The 22,411-nt window shown below is 41.4% G+C and overlaps 1 protein-coding gene and 1 long non-coding RNA gene across 8 annotated transcripts; one reads left to right on the forward strand and one right to left on the reverse strand.

Annotated features, from left to right (window-relative positions):
- Positions 1 to 685: 685 nt before the first annotated feature.
- On the forward strand, positions 686 to 9,192 carry LOC106818266 (alpha-protein kinase 2-like). 5 transcript variants are annotated; one of them, XM_014822988.1, is made up of 8 exons: positions 836 to 993; positions 6,349 to 6,381; positions 6,688 to 6,770; positions 6,925 to 7,135; positions 7,463 to 7,529; positions 7,815 to 7,909; positions 8,338 to 8,390; positions 8,824 to 9,192. In XM_014822988.1, exons 4-8 carry the CDS (start codon positions 7,021 to 7,023, stop codon positions 9,121 to 9,123), a joined length of 630 nt encoding a protein of 209 aa, XP_014678474.1. In that variant the 5' UTR covers positions 836 to 993; positions 6,349 to 6,381; positions 6,688 to 6,770; positions 6,925 to 7,020; the 3' UTR covers positions 9,124 to 9,192. The 5 variants fall into 5 exon arrangements, with proteins under 5 accessions (XP_014678472.1, XP_014678476.1, XP_014678474.1 ...); XM_014822986.1 differs by adding an exon at positions 686 to 724 and having other exon boundaries at positions 919 to 993; positions 6,349 to 7,135; XM_014822987.1 differs by having other exon boundaries at positions 6,349 to 6,770.
- Positions 8,534 to 14,937, reverse strand: LOC106818267. 3 transcript variants are annotated; one of them, XR_001395179.1, is made up of 4 exons: positions 14,860 to 14,937; positions 10,950 to 11,040; positions 10,369 to 10,462; positions 8,534 to 9,564 (listed from the first exon to the last, which is right to left on the reverse strand). It is a non-coding gene; the product is annotated as an uncharacterized LOC106818267 (long non-coding RNA). The 3 variants fall into 3 exon arrangements; XR_001395178.1 differs by lacking the exon at positions 14,860 to 14,937 and adding an exon at positions 14,207 to 14,257; XR_001395177.1 differs by lacking the exon at positions 14,860 to 14,937 and having other exon boundaries at positions 10,950 to 11,124.
- Positions 14,938 to 22,411: the final 7,474 nt, after the last annotated feature.

Below are 22,411 nucleotides of genomic sequence, written 5' to 3' on the forward strand. Positions count from 1 at the left end.
CTAATTTGCATAATCTTTTTAAAAATATCAAAACCCCTAGCCCTTATTCATTCCCATACCAAAAATGAGCAAAATCCGTTGAACCTGAACTGACTAATGGCAATTCCCGTTTTTGTCAAAAAATCGCCGTGGCTCGAAAGTACGCCGACTGGCGTGCTCCAAAATAGGACGTTTAATATGGGAGCATAGCAGTAACAACTACACCCAATTTCAAACATGTGGGTCAAACGGTTCTTGAGTTATCGTTGACCGACGGACAGACGGACGGACGTACGACGGACGACAACCCATGGCAATAGCTCAGCTTGACGATGTCAAGGTGAGCTAAAAATCTAGGTTCTTATACGTGGGTTTTTACTGTATTGGATGTTCATTACTTTTTTGCCAGCATTCTCCATTTGTTATAGCAACCCTTAATGTGCCTTACCTATCAGTCCAAGGTGTGACATTATAGTTTACAATATTATTGCTTCTCAAATATTATAGTTGCCCTTAAAATCTTTATAATTTATCATTTCGGAACTATACTGTTCTAGTGCTGGAGGGACATGTTACGTCTTTTGTTAATGTGGATAACAAATGGTCGTGGTTGCCACCACAACCTACAAGCAAAAGGCACATGGCTGTGGCTGATCCTGGTGGACACAGGACTGCCTACAAAGCAGAATGCCTGTGGGCCGACCAAGGAGCAGGTGTTTCCCCTGGCCACCCGTATGTGTTCAAGGTATATTGAGCTTTTAAATTTTAACTCTTTATCTTTTTCAAAAGTAGTCATTATATTTTTGCTGCTCTAGCTGGCCACTGCTTCATGGTTTTAGCATTTGCTAACATGAGCTATATATAGCTGTACCGATTGTCTTACATATGCTTCCACTGTTGTCAGGTTTAATTGTACCATAAAGCGCATCTTCCTTGCAGATTCTCCTAACAGAGGTAGTAAAAGAATACACATCAATGCAAGAAGCAATTCTTGGAGTAGTTAACAACCCAGATGTAAGCTATTACATTTTGACCACCAATAAAAACAAAGTTATCTTACATTAATTGCTGTTATTAGTGAGTAATTGCTTTACATTAACTCCACCATAACGGGTGATTCTCCATTAGGAGTGTTCCCAACTTTAATGTCATTAATGGTTAGGGTTAGGATTATCTATCATTAATCATTAATCATTAAAGGCTCACAATGCGCATCCAAACACTAATTTCTCCAGTACTAGACTAGCAAATACTTCGTGTCATGCATAATCACACTACCAATTATGACAAAATAAACTCTAGTTGCTCCCATTTCACTGCGCGTTTGCTTAAAACCCACAAGAAAGATACTGTTTGCAACTCGCTGTTCAAACATGGCATCACAGACAGGCATTATGCATATCTAATCTCATGTGGTACAAAAAATACGCAACTTCCATTTTTAACAACTTTTTTACAATCGTGGAACATGTTGTTACAGATTCAATAATTTGCAAATATTTTTTTTAATAGAATTAGATCTTATAAATTGAAAACAATAAAATAAATCTAATTGTGCACTTGTGTTATTACTTATATCCTTAGTTGTGTCTGGTGGCTCACCAGCAAAAATTATAAATGCAAACGTTTAGTAACTGATGCTAATGTGCTGCTTAATCTTCAGCGTTTCCCCTGCATTGACACGGGCGAGGCGGGCCGCCACGCGGAAATTTGTCCAAAAAGCCTCCTCGCTGACGAAATTAGTGTTACTACAATCAAGACGCACATACAGTGTTATAAATATCCGTTCAGAATAGCTCAGAATGCACCGAATTGCATTTTTTTCAAAAATTGGACCACCTAGCTGGGCGAGTGCCTTTGGCGTTCGCTTTGCTGGGACACTGAACAAGAAATCAATAAAAATACAATTTACCGCCTCGCAGACCTTTTTGGCCAGGGGAAACACTGATCCATATTACATATTAACGAAGAGTCCATTTTTAGCTGTTTTAATGATTATCATCACAAGTGTGGATTTGGTTACAATATTAGTTGTGAAGCTACTGTCAGGAAATGGCAATCAATTTCACCATCGCCTTAAGGTAGGGGCACACGAGCGATTTTTATCGCCCGATCGCCGCGAATTTTAAAATCGCTAGAAAAATTCGCCTGTGTGCCCGTTCACGTCGACGCCGATTTTAATCGCCCGTACGAATCGCCCGTATCCAAAATGTTAGATATTTTCGGGCGATTATTTACGCCCGCGATTATTTACTGGCAAATTCGCTCGTGTGCCCGTGTTCGGCGTATTTTGTCGCCCGATCGATTTTTCTAAACCAATCGGACGTGTTGTTGATATCATGTGATGCATCATGTGATCATGTGATTCCGTCGAGTGGCGTACGCCTACGCTCTCAAATTCGCTACGTGTGCCCCTTCGTGATCGGGCGATTAAATTCGCTACGTGTGCCCCTTCGTGATCGGGCGATTAAATTCGCTAGCGATTTTAATCGCTAGCACCAAACTTACGCATTACCAAACTTCAACTGTGTTTCATGGAATTATTAATTTAGGGATTTTGATTTTCAGTGGGTCTGAGTGTGTTACTGAAAATGGGGTGTGTTCACCAGTTGCCACCTGTTCAATATGATGGTAAGTATAAAAATAAGGTATAAAAGAACCTGCACTTTTAAGCACTAGACACTAAATAGTTGGCCAAGCTTAAAGGGAGAGTTTACTCTAGGTTCTAAAATTATTTTCAGCCAATTTAGGTTATAATTACACTACATAAAAAGTTTCATGGTTCAATCACCATTAGAAATATTATTAAAAAATGTTTAAAAACTAACGACTACCATTTGATTACAACGACGGTGGCGCCACTCAAAGCGCACGATCTGATAAGTTGCGCAAAACCACTTTCCAGCCAAGGGCTACAGACCGAGGGTGTTTCTTATTTATTCATTTAAAAGCAAAAGGATTGTAATATCTTGGTAATATCTTATAAACGACATATAGTTTCAGTTATAATATGGATACATTGCCACAAACATGAATATTCGGTTCCCGACCTCTTAAAATAGCATTTAGGTCGAAATATACAGCACATTTGTCATCATAGTCACCTCGTCTTAACGTGCAAACTAAATTGTCAAATAAGCAACTTATTTTGGGGCGCACGGCACGGCGCCGGGTGTCATGGCCGCCGCCTGCAAAATTCCGTTGCGCTTGATCGGAAATTCAATCAAACAATAAATTAGCGGATCTGGTAACAAACTACGTGTGGCGTATAGACCGATTTGTTTTACAGTAAGTACACGTTGTATTACAGTAAAACTCCTAGAGGCAACTGGTCCCTCTTAAACAATGGCTCCTAGCACCCCTCAGTCACCTCCATCCCCTCCCCATCCACAATAGGTGACACACGAACCTTGAGAAACTTTTAGTGGACGGCAGTAGGTCTCTATACTAGCACCCTACGTGTAAGGTTATCTGTGTACCTTTTATACTATATTTACTAGATACTATCTACATAACATAACAATGTGCAGGACCCCACATGTTGTTCGATTCAACCAACTTTCTTTTAAATAACCAGAGAAATTAAATCGAGGACACAAATCTCCACTTATTTGCCTATCAGCTGGTAACCCGACACAACGTATTTTGTGCGCGCCATACTACAGTTAGATGCACAGGCAGCTTGGCAACCCACTGCAAATCTTTAAGGACATATTCTACTAATTCAATACCTTATTACTTAGTAACAGATTCTTTCACATAATTAATACAACCTAGCGCAGCCACATCTATTTGATACTGTACGCTGCATACAGTTTCAACACACCTGCCACTAAAGAACGCTAAGATCTTTAAAGAAGCCCATGTATTCGCCCAAAAAAATCGGACCACACCATTTAGCACGCTCTTTACATAAGAACCTGTTTGTAGGCCGCTAAGGTGTTTTAAAGTACCCGCGTTCTTAATTTTCCCATTGGCACGATGAAGACTGGCATGGGTCCCACAGAACACAGAACGTAAAACCAATGCAAAGCGGCATCATGGCACTGCGATAAGCTCCACAAACAAATGAAAGTATCCACATTAGAAAACATGTAGGCTACAACCCCCACAAAAAAGGAACAGCCAAACGAGTGAGACAGTAAGAAGTACAGTCATACCACGCCATAATCATCCGACTAGCGTAGGCGTTCGCGAGAAATAAAACTGGTCTAATCCCTGCCGTTCGCGACACATTTGCATAAATCTTTACTCTAATATAGACGTTTATCGGTTAGACGCGCGAAGAGGAAATCACCACCTCTTAGCATTGAAGAATCATTAGCTCAATAAGATCTCGATAAACCCGAACCCAGACGAGTCGTGCCCAACGCAACAGACTGTGTAGTGATCAACACTAACCATTTGCCTACTATAATTTGGACCAAACCTACATAATTAGACAATACACCTTATTAAAATAATCAAAACCCCACCTAGCGCCCTTATTCACTGACGTCGCAATACCAAAAAAATACGAGAAACCCACACACATCCGCTTGACACTCGGAACTAGAATTACAATGGACAAGTCCCAAAACACTTTTTCGAACACAAAATCGACCGTGGCTCAGAAAGTAAGACGCGACTGCGCAGACGTGCTCCAAAAGAGCACGTCATTTAATATGGGCACCTAGCAGTAACAACTACACCCAATTTCAAAACATGTGGGTCAAACGGTCCTTGAGTATCGTTGACCGACGGACAGACGGACGGCCTACGACCGGACGACAACCCATGGCAATAGCCAGACTTGACGATGTCAAGGTGAGCTAAAATCTAGTTCTACTGGGTTTTTACTGTATGGGAATGTTACATTACTTTTTTTGCGTCGCATTCTCCATTTGTTATAGCAACCGCTTAATGCTGCCTACCTATCAGTGCAAGTGTGACATTATAGTTTACCATATTATTGCTTCTCAAATATTAAGTTGCCCTTAAAATCTTATAATTATCATTTCGGAAGCTAATACTGTTCTTAGTGGCTGGAGGGACATGTTACGTCTTTTGTTAATGTGGATAAAAATGGTCGTGGTTTGCCACCAACAACCTACAAGGAGAGGGGTGCACAACACTTGCTGTGGCTGCTCTGGTGGACACAGGACGGCCTACAAAGCAGAATGCCGGTGGGCCGACCAAGGAGGCCGGTTGTGTTCCCCTGGCCACCCGTATGTGTTCAAGGTAATTGAGCTTTAATTTTTAACGCTACTTTTTCAAAGTAGCATTAATATTTTGCTGCCTAGCTGGCCACGCTTCATGGTTTTAGCATTTGCTAACAGAGCTATATATCCTGTAACCGATTGCTTCATAGCTTCCCACTTTTGTCAGGTTTACATTGTCACCATAACGCCGCAATCTTCCTTGCAGATTCTCCTACAGAGGTAGTAAAAGAATACACCAGTCCATGCGACGAAGCAATTCCTTGGAGTAAGTTACAACCCAGATGTACAGCGATTACATTTGACGCACCATAAAACCCAAAGTATCTTTACATCATTGCTGTTATAGTGAGTGAATTGCCTTACATTAACCTCCACCATAACGGTGATTCTCCATTCAGGAGTGTTCCCAACGTAATGTCATTAATGGTTAGGTGTTAAGGAGTTATCTATCATTAAGCATTTAATCATTCAAGCCACAATGCGCAATCAAAGCACTAATTTCTCCAGTACTAGACTAGCAAATACTCGTGTCATGCATAATCCACACTAACAATTAGGACAAAAAAACTCTAGTTTGCTCCCCATTCACTCGCGCGTTGGCTTTAAAACCCACAAAGAAACGAGGTGCGCAAACTGCTTCTGGCGCAAACGCCGACTGTTTTGCCAAACAAATACCCGGACAGTGGTGACGTGACGTCACATGGTTTTATCCTTGGGCTGCGCCCCGTACCGCTTGTACCGGCCGCACCGCGGCACGGTTGCTTGCGGATTGGGGAAACTGTCAACAACATTGGAGGTATTTTCAATAATACTTTTATAAGACAACACGCAGTGAAATGGGAGGAACTAGTTTATTTTGCCATAAGGTAGTGTGATTATGCATGACACAAAGTATTTGCTAGTCTAGTACTGGAGAAATTAGCGTTTGGATGCGCATTGTGAGCCTTTAATCATTAATGATATCAAAGTTGGGAACACTCCTAATGGAGCGTATATATAGCCACCATAACTGTAATCATAACCATCGAGTAGCACGCTGCGTAGCTAGGCTTATGCAGAAAAGCATTTATTGTATTACATTTCCGCATATCATAGTAATTATTCATATGCTACATTAGTCATTATTTACAAAACTGATACATGTAAATTAATTAATTAATTTTTACAGGTTGATAGGATGGCGCAGGAAATGAATCGAAAGGTAAATATGCTGTATGCATCTTCTATAGACTATGCCATTCTAGTTTCCATGGGTGTACCTTTGTGTGGCACTAGTCAACATAAGAATAGTTTATTTCTGGAGAATAGGTTTAGAGTTCAACAACAAAACTGTCTTCAACTGATAAACATAACATTTTTACTCTTAACATTAATATTTCTAAGACAAGCATCTGCAGAAACATGAAGAAATATGAATCTGCTATAAAATAAGTCTGCACACACTTGAATAATGCATCTTAAATGCATGCCTATAACAACATGCCTGTTATTCATTTTTATTTACCAGGCTGTACAAGGGCAAGTAGTGTCACAGCAATTGTGTTCTTTGTTTTCCAACAAACTGCCAGCTGCTTTTGAGGAGAAACCAGTGTAAGTCCCTTTGAAAACATTGAAGCCTGTCATTTACACACATATGACATAACCTACATTTAATTTAGTTTACTTTGTTAAATGCCACAAGACACATCTATTATAACAATGCAATTGTCACATCTTTAGTTGAAATTTCTTTCTGTTCATATAGGGTATCACGCCTCATCTGTTTGTTGGTAGCAGTGGAAAGTCGGCGATAGTCGAGCCATTCTTGGAGGGAAAGTTTGTTAAATATATAGGGAATGAGATGCTTCAGGTAGAGGACGATGATGACGAAAACAGTATGCTACATGCTGTTTTAGCGCTAGCCCATTACGCGCATGATTTGACAAAGGGCAAATTAATATTGACAGATCTCCAAGGTACAGTACAGAAGTCGATCATCGTTATGCAACCCTAAAACCTCAAGATTATTAGATGCCAATATACGCACTGCCAAATCTGTATTACGTTTTTAAAAATCACTAAAATCAATTGCTACTCAATTTAACCATATTTTCACCTCAACTTTAATTACAACACTGCAACACATGCTTTTTATGTATTAAAAACATCACAAAATGCTGACATTGTATTGTACATTAATTAGCAGTAATGGTAAGTTTAGAAGAAATAATCATGCCAGACAGTATTTATAACATCCAATGCTTAGTAATATAATTTAATGAATGTAATCCCTTTTGGTATAGGAGTTGGCAAATTGCTGACGGACATTGAAATTGCAACGGATGAGATGGTTGGTGAAGATGGAAGCCTGTAAGTACAAACCGAGTACAATCACAAGCTGGATATTGATTATGTATCTTATTCCCTGCAAGAAAAAATTCGAAATGATTCTGGAAGACAATGACCTCTAATCTCCCTCAAACAGGGAATACATGAGTGCCATACATCCCCTTGAAAAACCATATTCATGCCGTTTGTTTCTATTATAAGAAAGCAACCATGATTCGATATGTCTATACTATTTTTTATCAGTAAATATTATACATGCCAAAAACACATGGAATTTCATCTATGTGCGACTTATTCCCCCAACAGGCTCTTTGCTGCAGGAAACTGCTCAAAGGTTGCAATTGCAAACTTCGAAATGACGCACAAGTGCAATGAAATTTGTACTGAAATTGGTTTAAAAGGTAAAGTCACAAAATAAAACTAGCTTGTGTAATTCTAATGTGCTGCCAAGTATACATACTTGGAGAGCAATTAACTGTGCATATATAGTATATAAGTATTAGTGTGGATAAAACCTATAGCTAATAACTTTTGAAGAAACTTTATGAGATTATGTGAGAATATATGTGACAAGTCAGCAAAATTTATTAAACAAGAATTGAATTCATATAAAGGGTTTTTCATTTGAATTTTAAAAAAAACATTTTTTTCCTCATACTCGTTACAGTGGTTAATATTAGCTAATTAAGAAACGGATTTTATTTCTTTCAAAACGTTGGTCATGACATCACATAATAGGTTTCTTATTTGGCAACCTAGATCATTATGTAATAACGTTGATGCTAGTATGCCATTATTCATGTATTCATACAAAGTACTTCCTCGGCAGGGATGATGTGCAAGCCCCAGAGTGAAACAGATGTTGGAAATGTTGACAGTCAGGTATTTCACTATTACTGTAGGCATTTATGCTTTTTTAATGAAAATATGATGTGACAGGCTATATATTTTAAACTGTCTAGTGTCCAAGATGTATATAGTGACGAAATAACTACAGTTTATAACAACGAGATAAACATGCAAAATAGAAAATTATTGTTTTTAATGCATATAGGATCATTAGAAGATGAATTGACATGGTTGCTATTATTCTTGTTCTGGTGAGTTATCCAAAATACTTTCGACCCTTTTGATATGCAGCAGTTACAAGCTCACCAAAAACAGCATGAATTTGTAATCACAATATACTATTTGTAGCAATATGTTGCATATTTAGTGCAAATGTTCAAGTCGGTTCAAGTGAATTTTCAAGCTGTAAACTAACAGCAGCAACGGACGTGAAGTATTTACATTATTATCAAACTGTTTGTTTCAGATGAACAATATGAAGATTGCAATATTTCAAACCATTCAGCAAGGATTACTTTGGATTCGGAAACACAAAAATGAACTAAAAGGAACAGTTTCAGTGCCACGACCACGCCACTCACAAATATTGGCGCTCTGTGCTCATAATATAAATTCTGAAGTTGATATAGATCGTGAACTAGCTGACATCACAGCTTTTTCATTTAACAACAGGTGTGATATGGAAAGATTTTTGAAGGAGATGCATGATGATGCCATGTTTGCATTAAATGTAATATTGAAACCAGATGAGCCTGTCAAAAATTGAATGGCCTCTTATAGGTATCAATCTAATCAATGGGCAGCCCACGTGACCGGTCATGTGATTCATTAGATTACATCATTTCCCCTTTCTCGAACCTTCTACTGCCCATATCATTTCCGGTCGCCACCTTGATTTCTATAATTAGCTGGGTCGTGTGCAGACACGAACCCATGTCTGATGAGTCATCATCTGTGGCGCAGTATAATTCTCGTTGCCACATAATAATCTGTTAGTTAAGAAATTATAAAGACAGAAAAAAACACGTTTCATTTCTGCGCCTATGATATGCCCGTCTTTTAGCTCGTCCACAATTTAAGTTAGATCCAGAAGCTATATACCTTACTGTAGAATACACGTCTACGACCAATTCCTTTCTTCCCGTGTGTGGCCCTAGATGTCAACCCTTCGGGATCCCCCTTCATCATGGCAGCATATACCAAGGCCCTGTTAAAGAAGTCATTAACGAGCCTGGTGTTATATAGCTATTTCCTTAAACCGGAATCTTAAAATAATATATCAGCATTAACACAACTAACTATACATGTATGCTCATTATGTGAAGTTGTCATACATATCAAACATGAATACATTGAGTCAATAAACGTTATATTAATCAGTTCAACATATATTTACCTGCCACCTTTATAGAATTTATGAAATGCAAGTACAATGTGCTTAATCCATCGTTAATTACTGTGCACATTAATACAAAGTAAATTGATACTACATGTAGCATTTTGTAGGTTTTCTTTGCACCTGTTCTGGATAGGTTTTTTAGCACATTTTAACGGTTATAAGTGTTCTCAAATTGTTATCTAATGTGTATTATGTGCATCATTCATAGATAAGTATAATTCTATATAACATGTTTGTGCTAGTTAGTAGTGGGAGTTAGTATAGTTTTTTGTTAATCATAGATAGTGCAGATGTGCTGGGGGAACGGAGTTTATAGATAATAATTAATAAATATGCGAGCGGAAGTGTTTGATGCTGGAGTAAAATCGACCGAGTCCACGAATGTGGGTATACATTCTTTGTCTAGAGTGGGGTCGTGGCTTTTGGGGTAGCTGTTGGTTCCGGGTCGGATCGGTGCGAGGTTATTGTGGGGAGTCGTGGATAGCCGTGGTGAGGATGCATGCATTGCATGCATCATGTGTAAATATATCTTTGGCTGAAAAAAATTTCTGATCTTTGGATTTTATTCGACTCTAACTTACTACGAACCCTCTGATGAAAAAAACACCTTACACTTGCCTTGGTACGAACAGCTTGTTCTCTTCGCGTACTGCCTTTGTCATCTGTCGGTAGCCTGCATATGTTTCCTTGGACCACTCATTTCTTTCTGTAATAGACACAAAGTTAAGATTTCTTTCAATATCGGATTTTTATTAAAGGGATACGTGACTCTAGGATTTTACTGCATACAACTGTACTTGCTGTATAACCAGATATTGTGTATAACCAGGTATTGTGTTACCAGATACCTAATTTCATTGTTATAATTAATTATACATCAACGCTACAAAATTTGAACGGCGCCATTGACACCCGCGACCGTGCTGCCACCCTGAAAAAGTTGCGCATTTCCCAATATATTTTGCACTTTACAGACCAAGGGCTAATCACAATTAAATAAAGTTGCAATTATATTTATACCTAAATGCTATTTAACCAAACGATGTTCATTTTAGGGCAAATTTATCCATAATATAACTGAAATTATATGTCATTTAACATGCAATTTAACTTTGGCTTTTTAGCTTTGGTATAGTTAAAAAGACTGAGTTATTTATATATTTTAAATTCCAAAATACAGAATGTAGAAATACCATAACAACATCTTCTACTTGGCCTACAGTCACAGTGCCATCAATCCTTCTGATGCCAAAGTGAGCCAGCATCATCTGTATTGTTCGATGGCTGTAAAAAAGACAGTTACGTATTTTTAAGGCTACTATTCAAGGTATATATTAACTGCTGTTTTCAAATTCCTTACTCAAAATTACATTTGTCAGTGTATTTCTAGTGGGTCACGTATAGAGATCATTTTATACACATCCATGTTCATGAACACAGCTCTTCTGATCTTTAATTATAGTTAAACAACATTAAACAATTGTTATGTGTCTATTTTTACAGTGGGTCACGGCTATACAGCAGTTGCTGCATTACATTCATAGCCCTTTTGTTTTTCCATATTTCTAATGAATATTGAACCACTAATTTTTTATGCAACATAATTTAAGCCAATTTCAACGGAAAATGAAATAATTCAATTTCATTTTCAATTCATTTTGAAATAATAACCCAAATTTCCATCAAGCATCATGACTGCACATTAATTTACTTGTCCAGCGACTGCACAATGAAAACTATAAACTATACAGACTATATTACTACGACTTTGTTACCAATACTATATATTATTATAGTTACTATATTATAGTATATACTATATACTATAATATATACTATAGACTATATTACTGCAACTTTGTTTGCACATTGCTTATACGACAATGCCCCAGAGTGAGCCCTAGCTGTACAGTAATTGAAGAAGAAGAAAAAGAAGAAAAAGACTATCATCATGAGTGCGATATGGTTACGAATTAGCTCCAAGAAACGGCCATATAGTATATATATACAAAAAGACCTTTGGACCCAGGGCGGATTCAGACCGTATTTGCCGTATTGGGAAATACGATCTAGATTTCAAAGTGCCCTTCGAAATTTTGCGCAGAAAACAATTTGCTGGAATTTGGCTATATTCTTTATTTGTTTTCTTTTTCTTCTGATTCATTGACAGGACTTGAAAGAAATCAAAATTTCACATGGTAACAAAACTAGCTTTGATATCTGAAAAAGAAGGGAAGTGCTTAATTTTGAATCATTCTGCATTAATTGCTGGTATGCAAAGCGCAGGCAAAATGAAGCAGAAATAAAATTCCATATAGTTTTTAGCTATTGCTGCTTGACTAAATGTGTGTGTGTGTGCTCAAATGGTGCTCATTTTTGTGCCCAGTGACCCAGGGTTCTCCCTACGTTGCGCAAACGGGGCGCGCGCGCCCCGTTTGGGAAAACTCCCCCCTGTTTTGAATCGTTGCGCCCCGTTTAATTCGCGCCACATAAAGTTTGCGCAGGCTAGCGGCGTAATTCGATCTGTCAAGAATTGCCGTATCGACCAAGGCACATCGACGCGTGTATTTTTTACCGTACACGCGATGCCACTGCAGGACAGTACACAAGTTAACCTTCGACAATGCAACAGTTAACCTGTCACTAACTGGACATACACGGACTCGGCTATCTATATTATATTTACCAGAAACCCCAGGATAACGTCTATGGGTGAGATGGTGGCGATTTTTACGCATTAATTAGTCGTAAAAGGTAACAAATAGCACGGCCCCCCCCGGACCCCCTAGCTCGCCCCTCACCCTCACCCTTACCCCCCTCCTCAACGTTCCTCACGACACGCCCCTGTTTGACATTTTTCATCCTCGAGCGAGAACCGCCGGCCGCTGTGACCGCTTCCAAATTCTTATAATGCCTCTGGGCCGTGATCGAGCATGTACGCAGCCTGGCGAGGCCATTGCATCTAGGCGAATGGCCTTGCCGTTTCTACCTTAACCCAGACCCCCCGGCCGATGTGCTTCGCGCGCCTAACGCGGCGCTTACTGCCTTTTTGAGGGATGTGCCCTTAAAATCTAGAAAAATACTGTCTAGCTTCAGCCCTGGATCCGCCCCTGGGACCCAAGGATAGAACAGCTGTCCACATTTCCACATTTGCACATGTCGCACAATATTGCGAAAATGCATTGGGGCCACCTAATCCATCCTTGAACCAGACCTTGTGTGTGTTAGTCACATGCACGTACAGAATGGTGGGGCTATATGAGCCTAGGTCCGCCCCCGTACGCACACGACTCACGACTACGTATTTAGTACTTAGCTTCAGTAGTGTTAGCTACTTAGTACTTACTAACTTAATACTAGGCCCTATACTTAGTACTATACTTACCAAAATAAGACAGGTCCAGTAGTAGTAGTAGTAGTAGTAGTAGTAGTAGTAGTAGTAGTAGTAGTAGTAGTGAGGAGTCAGATTAGTAGTCGCTGAGTAGTAGTAGGTATAGCTCTAGTTGACTATAGCCGGTACCCATTCGACTACCGCAGGCTATTACCATTTTGACTACATTGCACTACATAGTAGAGTATGTAGTAGTACTATAGTCTCGCCTAAAACCGACCAGGCTTCTCGACTGATTACACGTAGTGTGAGCNCGTTCGACCTGGAATCCGAGCGTGTATTTTTTACCGTCCACGTCATGCACTGCCAGACAGCTAACAGTTAACCTGACAATGCACAGTTAAACTGATTCATACAAAAAATGTACACGATTCGCGCCTATATTATATATACAAGAACCCAAATACCCGTCTCATGGTGTGGTGGCTGATTTTACGCCATTCATTAGTCGTACGGTAAAAATTACCGCCCCGGACCCCCTAGTTTCCCCCTCACCCTCACCCTTACCCCTCCCTCCCCTGTTTGATTTATCCTGGGGAGAACCCTTGGACCTCAAATTTTATATTGCTCTGCGCCGTGACAGCATTTCAGCCCTGCGCGAAGGCCATTGCATCTAGGCCGAATGCTCTCGTTCTACCCTAACGCCAGACCCCGCCATGTGCCGCGCTGCGGGCTGCCATGCGGGCGCACCTAACGGCGCTTATATGCCCTTTTTGAGGCGATGTGCCCTTAAAATCTATAGAAAAATTACTGTCTAGGCTTTCAGCCCTTGGATTCGCGCCTGGGACCAAGCGACTAGAACAGCTGTCCACACTTCCCATTTCGCACATGTTTCGACAAGTATTGCCAGAAAATGCATATTTGGGGCCACCTATCTAATCCTTGAACAGCACTCTGTAAGCTCGTCGCTCTCGCTCATGCAAGTAACAGATATGTAGGAGTGGGGCTATAGCTAGGTCCGTACCACACGACTCACAGACTAGTATAGTACTAGCTAGTAGTGCTACTTAGTACTTACTAACTTAATACTATAGGCCCTATACTTAGTACTATACTTACCAAAATAAGACAGGTCCAGTAGTAGTAGTAGTAGTAGTAGTAGTAGTAGTAGTAGTAAGTATAGCTAGTGTATAGTGTAGTAGTAGTAGGTAGTAGTAGAATATAGCTTGTACTTATTAGCCCGCGTACATTGACTACCGCAGGCTATACATTGATACATTGACTACTAGTACTATAGTCTTAAACCGACCAGGCTCTCCGACTGTTACACGTAGTGAGCTTTACGTCGTAGGTCGTACGTGTAGCGAGATGGGAACTTGTGGCTATTATATAGTATATACTAATACTATAGTAGTACTAGTACTAGTAGTACTATAATATAGTAGCAGTAGCAGTAGCCCGACCAGGCTGTGCGACGGATTGTCTATACATTCTAAGGTCTTCTTCTTCAGGTATTCTAACCCTAGCAATAGGCCTACCGTTTCTTGGAGCTACAGTAGACAATCCGTCGCACAACCTTGACAGTCGGTGCCTACAGACTCAGCAGTCGCCATGTGGTCCATAGTATACTACTAACTCACTCTACTAGCTACTACTACTAGCTACTAAGCTATAGCTCTAACTCTCTCCTACTACTACTGTCTTATTTTAGTTGTAACTTGTAAGTGAGACTAAATTGTATAATTGCAATAATATTTGCATGCTCAACTTACTTCATCGTGTACGCCACTCGATCGGTTGTCGACGGCGCTAAACCTCCGACAGATAGGGTCTTGTTTCCGGTGTTTACGCAGCCTGCCATATGGCACTATGAAAGCTGGGCGCCGTCTAGCTTCTCAGTATCTATAGTTCGGGTACAGTCTGCCAGCAGCACCTGTACGCGGGTATAGTTACTAGAGCTAGTGCGCCGTCTAGGATGGCCCGGCCTGCGTCCGATCTGTCTTCGAATATCGATTTTGGCTTTTAGTTTGAAATCGATGTTTTGAATTAAGAACTTGATCCTGGTGGGGCGGGGGCGCGTGGGGGGGGGGGGGGGGGGGGCTGGGTGGGGGGGGGGGCGTTGGAATTAGAAATTGAATTTGAAATTAAAATTGATTTTGATTTTGAAATTGCGTTTTGATTTTGAAATTGCATTTTGATTCTTGAATTGCGTTTTGATTTGAATTGCGTTTTTTTGGAATTGAATTTTTATTTTTGAAATTGGTTTTTTATTTTGAAATGAGTTTGCGAATTAGAAATTGAATTTGAAATTAATATGTTGATTTTTGATTTTGAAGATGCGTTTTTGATTTTGAAATGGATTTCGGATTTTGTGAATTGCGTTTCTTGATTTGAAATTGCGTTTTGATTTTGCGAATGCCATTTGTGATTTTGAAATTTGCGTTCTTCTTATATTTTGAATATGATTTTGATTTTGAATTGCGTTTTTGATTTTGAAATGCGTTTTGATTTTTGAAATTGCGTTTGATTTGGAATTGCTTTGATTTGCAAATTTGCCGCTTTTCGATTTTGATAATTGCCGAACGCTTTCGATTTGAATATGAAATTCATGCCGAAATAAAATGAAATTTCGAAATGCCCGGTGTGGCCTCCTGATGCCACCATCTACTGCCAGCTATCGGATCGTTTTTATGCGAAATGATATCAGTCTGAGTGCATGGGCGAACTTGTATCCGGACGAAGCTCGCGATCTGCGCGCTACAGGCCCGCATGATGGAGCATTTTTATTTGTGTGTCTGATCGGCGTACATCCGCCCAAGTGAAAAGGGTTCAATATTAGTATAAGCTAGATAAATATACGCTGCGACGTTATTCCCCATAGCGGGGAAATATGGGTATGGGGTATAGGCAGGATGGGTATTAGGGGAAGTATATATAAGGGTATATCATGTATATATATTATATATACCCTACTATACTATTTAGATATAGGGTTATATATATTATATATATATACATATATATAATATATATATGTTAGGGGATGGGTAATAGGAGGGATGGGGTATAGAAAACCAAAATAAATGGGAATCCCGGCCATCCTATACCAGCAAATCTTACTTATTAAATGACGCAAGCATCGGACGCACAGCGTTCACGACAAATGTTTGTTGTGTCGTCTTCATGTGCCACAAGCAGAAGTCGTGATCTTGAAGCAGAGCATGGTGCCAGACAGACAATTGAGCAGAAATGAGGGCTGACCGAATGCGGTAAAGTATACTAAAAGACGGGTGTGAATATTATTGTAAGGCGTTGCATCCTTACGGTGGCTCTGGCTGTCCTTGCGTCGTCTGGTATAATGAAGCACAATAAGCTTGAGATCACAGGTTGTTCCTCTATATATCACGGCAGCGTGGCCTTGCTGGCTTGCCGCTTGGTTCTGGGTCGAAGCCATGTATGTCGAATCCAGTAGAATGGTTCGACTCGATATAGCTTGCTGCGTAGACACCGTTACACTTCTCCCCTCTTTTGAAGTCAGAGTCACCGGGAGCGTCTGGTAGCTGCATCAATATCCATTGGTACATGCAATCGTACACTTTTCATTAGCATTGGTTATTGTGCTGCTTGAACGTACGTCTGCTCATAGCCGCACAACAATCGTTCGTGTATACTGGCAGGATATTTTTTGCTCCTTCGCCCTAGCCCGGTTATGTATTCACTCGCCCGACGTATTGTCTATTGCCCCCGATCCGATGCGATCGTGTTTGCGCCTTTTTCGCCTTGTACCGCCGGGGTTCGAAAACGCGTGCGTACTCTCTCTCCCCCCTAACGGAGCGTCAAAATACGAACACTAATACGCCGCTTAGAAAAATTTCAGCAACGTACGAGGATAAATTATACCCTTTCTACCCAATGCCTTGCCGGCGTGCTGGGGAGCGCCCGCCAGCTGTCCATGACAGTACTCAACCCAAACGGGGGATACCCGAACTAGCCCACTGGCGAAAAGATCCCATCAAGCTCCCGGTGGGAAGTCTCCAACCAACTTCCCGCGGGGATAGTCCCAACCACTCCGCCAGCTGGGGAGTTCGACGCACTCCGCGGGGGAAGTTACCAGCATCTCCGCGGTGGAAGGTTAACAAACTCGGGGGGAAGTTAACCACAAACTCCGCCAGGGGAGTCTAGCCACAAAACTCGCGGGGGGCGTTCAACCTACATCCAGGGGGGAGTCTCAACACAGCTCACGGGGGGGCAGTCTCAAACACATCCACGGGCGGGACGTTCCGAACTATAGCTCCACGGGCGGGCGTTCCTCAGCGCCTACTCCGACGGTGGCCAGTCTCAACACACTCCACCGGGGGGAGTCTCCATCACTCCAACGCGGCTGGGAGTCTCAAACACCTCCACGGGGTGGCAGTCTCAACACATCCAGGAGTGCGAGCTCTACAATACACTCCACGGAGGGGCGGCAGTACCTCAACCACTTCCACGAGTGGGGAGCTCTCTTCACACTCCACAGGGCGGAGTCTCAATTCACTCCACGGGGGGTTCCTCAGCGTACTCACGGGGGAGTTCTCAACAACTCCACGGGGGAGCTCTCGCATACACTCCACGCGGGGGAGTCTCAACACACTCACACGGGGGGAGTTCAACACGACTCCTACGAGGTGGGAGTCTAATAACTCCACGAGGGGAGTTCTCAACACACTCCACGGTGGGGAGTCTCAACACACTCCACGGAGGGACCAGTGGTCAATACACTCCACCCGGCGGGGAGTATCTCCAACAGCAGCTCACGGGGGATGTCGTTTATGCGTTCATTGGTTATATATTCAAAAAATTTCTATAAGCTGTGGCCAGAGACCCCCAAAATGCCCGCACCATGCAAGCAATCAATACGCCTGATGCAATGGTCTGGTACCTGGCCTAGAGCGAACATAAATGCGCAACAATACGGCAATCATACGAAAATACTCCGACTCATAAATACTACCTGTAACCTGCACCTCACTGACGCCACTAGCTGAACAACTATCGTCCTATGCTCTATCTACCGTTACAGTACAGTTACGAAGGCTAATATCGCAACCCCATGCCGACGTGACCCTGTGCCCAAAACTCAACAAACGCGTCAAAGACGACGGACGGTGCTGAGTAAGGTGAGCGATACTATGTTTCCATGCCCCGATGGATTTTCGTGATGTCAGTGCTACGTCAGTGTGACTCAGTGAGTTAGCACACCATGACCATTACGCACAGCCACCTCCATGCTATGCTTATTAGAGGAGTCACTACCAGTAATTATCATTCATCTCGAGCAAACCAGAATAGCGCAGTCGCGTCAGGTTATAGGCGCCCGAAGTTGTCTTCTTTGAGGTGGTGGTTCGAATCCATCTGTTTATTATTTTTATTTTTCTAATTTGTTTCTATTCTTGTATCAATTTTAACTATTTTTGTGTATTAGTGTTAGCTGTTAGTATTAGTGGTTAATTTAAATTTAATTAGGGTTTAGGTCGTGTAGGGTTAGGCGTTACTGGTTAGGGTTAGGTTAGATTAGCGTTAGGGTTAAGGGTTAATGCGGCTTAGCCGCGCTTTAGGGGTTAGGGTTAGGATGTTAGAGCGTTAGGTTAGGGTTAAGCCGGTTAGGCGTTTGAAGGTTAGGGTTAAGCACCAGCAGCTGATGGCTGTATGCATGTCACTTTACTTCGCCGAGATAGCGAAGTTTCAGTGCCGTGATTGTACCTACTGACGTTCCGCGACATTTCGATTGGCGATGGACAAACATATATCACCGTTGTGAGTAATAAGGCGAATACTCGAGTTGACGCCGACAAACACGCTGGGGCCTTGAACCACTCCTGATTTACTTCAGTCTGACAGTGGACCTACTGTTAGTCACAGCAGCTCTCCGCACTAACGACCTATGCGCGATGCAAGCCGACAAAGAAACTATGCAGTCTCTATTGTACGCTACGGCCTGCGCCATTAATACGTTTATCCTAGCTTATCAACGAAACCGCTGGTGACCTCAGACGAAACACGATACGATATTCATACTGGCAAAAGCGTATTAGCTTAGGGATGCCTACAGCTTGTTGCTCCAGGCGCCTCCTTACGTACTCTACGAACAGATTCACAACACTAATCTGATCGATCTGCCGCCAATGTAAGGCCGTTGCATCCTTACGTCGGTCTGCGTGTACCTGGTCGTTTTTTTCTGCGTAGCAATGAAGCCCACCCAATCAGGTTTGTCCCAGGCTGGTCGGCTTATAGTATCACGGCAGCCGTGTGCCTTTTGACGTGGCTATGCCGTGGTAATTCTGATGCGCTCGCAAGCTGTAGGTCGAATCCGAGTAGAATGGCTTCGACTGCTACTAGTTAGCGGTAGACACCGTTACTTATAGCCCTACATACAAGACTATGTTGCATATGCTTCGATTCGGCCATGTATATGTTTCTATAACAGTCCGTGGGTGTTCGCTGACATGTCGGGTATGGCTAGCTGTGACTTCCGCTAATTATCTTGTACATAGTGCTAGTGCGCGCGCTGTGGCTAGTGTTGTGTGTGTGTGGTGCCAGTCAGGTGCTGTGCGCGTATGCATTGCGTGCTCTGAGCTGTAGGTGCGTGTGTGGTGTACGTGTGTGTGCGCGCCTTCATGTGTGTTTCGTGTTAGCATAGTCATGAGTAAGAATGATCTGAAAATGGCAAAATCTAATGCTTATCAAAATACAGCCTAAGACATGTAGGGTGTAGTCAGGGGGTGTTCGGTAGGGTCTCGGACGACGGGCGGGGCCCCCTCCCCCCGCTGGGCACCTAGCGAGTCAGGAGTTCCGCTCAAATGTATACAATTTCGAATTCCAAAATTAGCAACAATGAAAAGTTCTGTCGATCTTCATTATTATCCAGTATACATATATAGGTCTATGTATCATTCCCGCAGTATTGTGAGAATAAAGTGAGAAATAATTAATTTAGCATTGTGTATTTTTAGTTTTTTAGTTTATTAGTTTTTATTTATTTTCATAAAAGTAACCGTTTCAAACCGGGTCCAAGTGACAGTCACTAAATTAGTTTAAATCCTTAATTTAAACTTTTACAAATCAATGAAACCTAAATTGAGATTTAAGGATTTAAACTGATTTTCTCGTAAAATCGGGTCCAGAAATCAGTTATGTGGCAAAAAGTTACTCAAAAACCATTATTTCATGTCTATAAAAAATACTATTTAAAAGTGCTGGGAAATCGCACCTAGAGCCATTAAATTTTCGAAAATTTTTTGGGAGAGGACCAGACCCCTCCTTATGTGCTTCACGCTTAACGGCGCTCGCGCTGGCGGCTTTGCCGCCATTTCCTATGTTTCGATAGTATAAAGTTCCACTGCTATTGTAATAAGAACCCCCCTCTACACACACACAACTTGTGTAGGTATGGTTGGTACGTAACAATGCGGGTGGTGTTGTAAAGTTATACACAGCATGAGGACTGGATTATACAGCAATGTAATGTCTACAATTTATGACAGGTTTCCATTGGAGGACGTCTTGCATATAACTACTATAGAGGTTTTCTAAACCTGGGAAAGAAAAAGAAGCAACTTCTTTCTAACCAACCGCCGACCGTACCTACCGAAATGCCGTCGAAACTGCAGGAGGTGCTAGCTAGCTTCAGCTATGTTGGCGCACTTACATCAGTTCTCGTGGAAAGGGCTGTCTTTCAGAGAAAGTACATAAAACACAACGAAAAAGTAGGTATAACTTGTATTTTTACGCATGGCCATATAATCAAGAGCGTATTAAAAAGCTTTTCTTCTTAATACGCTCTTGATATAATATATAACGTACATCCATGCACTGCTAAAATGTAATACTGATAAAATATGCTAAAGTAGTTTATCGTCCCTCCTGAACACATGCCTTTCTTATTTTTCCAAGCAATGAAACAGAACGTCAAAAGAGAATATTTTCTTACCTGGTTGGTAATGTTATATTTGAACGTATAATGAGATAAACGTTGTTTTTCAATGTGCCGGTTTCACTGAAGCTGAATATTTGTAACCTATTTTTGCCTGTGGTTGTTGAAAGTAATTTCTCAGTAATTGCAAAATCTTCAATGCAATGTTCAATGCAAAGAACATGGCGTGATGCTCATAGGGTCTATGACATAGACTCTATGTCCTCCAGGGTACTGCCGAAACTAGCTGTAGTACTAGAGCCCGCGTACAGTTGCCGCTGTCCAGCGGAAACTGTACGCGGACTATAGTACTAGAGCTATGCCGGAACGTACCCTGGATACGGTCCGGTATACCGGAACGTACCCTGGTAACTATTTGATATGGTTAGGGTTAGGGTTAGGGTTAGGGTTAGGGTTAGGAGTAGGCGTAGGCGACTCCCTAGACTCGTTAGTGGAGTAGGCGAGGTCGAGTACCGTGTCCGCAATCTAGTAGTACCGAAAAACAGGGTACTTCCGCGCAGTAAACCGCTGGACTATACCGGACGGCTCCTCCGGCTGAGCAGTGATGGCGACCAACAGCGAGCGTAGATCGTATCGGTATCGTAATCGTATATTGCGCCCACTCTTGTAATTTTCAGAAAGCATCACTTTCCTGTGAAGGTGCGCGAATATTCTGATGGAAATGTAAACTCTTTCATCTCAAATGCAATTTCAATAGATCATTGTACTTCCAACATTTAAAGTCCTGCTAGATGCTTCTACTTGAAAATTCCATATAGTTTTAAAAGTACAATTTCCTCCACGGTAGCTCCGAAAGCCAATTCTAAAAGGTAACCTTGGGATTGTCACCCAATGTTCCCAAGTCTTCAAAATGGAACTCCCCCGCTTTAATTTTCATATCCCCATGATCAAGGCCCAAAAAAATTCCATAGAGTGTAAACCCAAAGTCTCTTTTTCTCTCCCCCCCCCACCCTAAAACACAATTACACGAACCGTCCCATAGTGTAACTTATTTTAAACGTTCGCTCTTTAAGATCTATCATGCATCGTCTGCATTTAACGACAAGAACAAAGAATCGCTCCCAATATAGACTGATTGAGCGTCACTAGTAAATTGCTTTAATGCCAATAAATTATTAAAATATTAAAAATGCATTTCAATTTTAGTTTTTGCTTAGCCGCTTTCTTCCGCCCTTCGCCGCTTTCCTATCGAACACCGAGAAACTCTTTTTAGACTGCCCCCTCCCTGTTTACGCATCTTTTCCATCTTCCATTTTGAATTAAGGCGCGGTCAAAAGATAAGAATGACATACTTAATTTATATTCCTTTAAGTTTTGTCTTATGATTTTTTTTTTCAATTTTCCCAAATCTTCCC

Source organism: Priapulus caudatus, unplaced genomic scaffold, assembly GCF_000485595.1.
Source record: "Priapulus caudatus unplaced genomic scaffold, Priapulus_caudatus-5.0.1 Scaffold2124, whole genome shotgun sequence".
In the NCBI taxonomy this organism is placed as follows: domain Eukaryota; kingdom Metazoa; phylum Priapulida; class Priapulimorpha; order Priapulimorphida; family Priapulidae; genus Priapulus; species Priapulus caudatus.

Coding starts and splice junctions, on each gene's coding strand:
- LOC106818266 (XM_014822986.1), top strand. CDS start 7,021: ATGCTTCAGGTAGAGGACGATGATGACGAAAACAGTATGCTACATGCT. Junction 7,136..7,462: donor AATATTGACAGATCTCCAAG/GTACAGTACAGA, acceptor CTTTTGGTATAG/GAGTTGGCAAATTGCTGACG. Junction 7,530..7,814: donor GTTGGTGAAGATGGAAGCCT/GTAAGTACAAAC, acceptor TTCCCCCAACAG/GCTCTTTGCTGCAGGAAACT.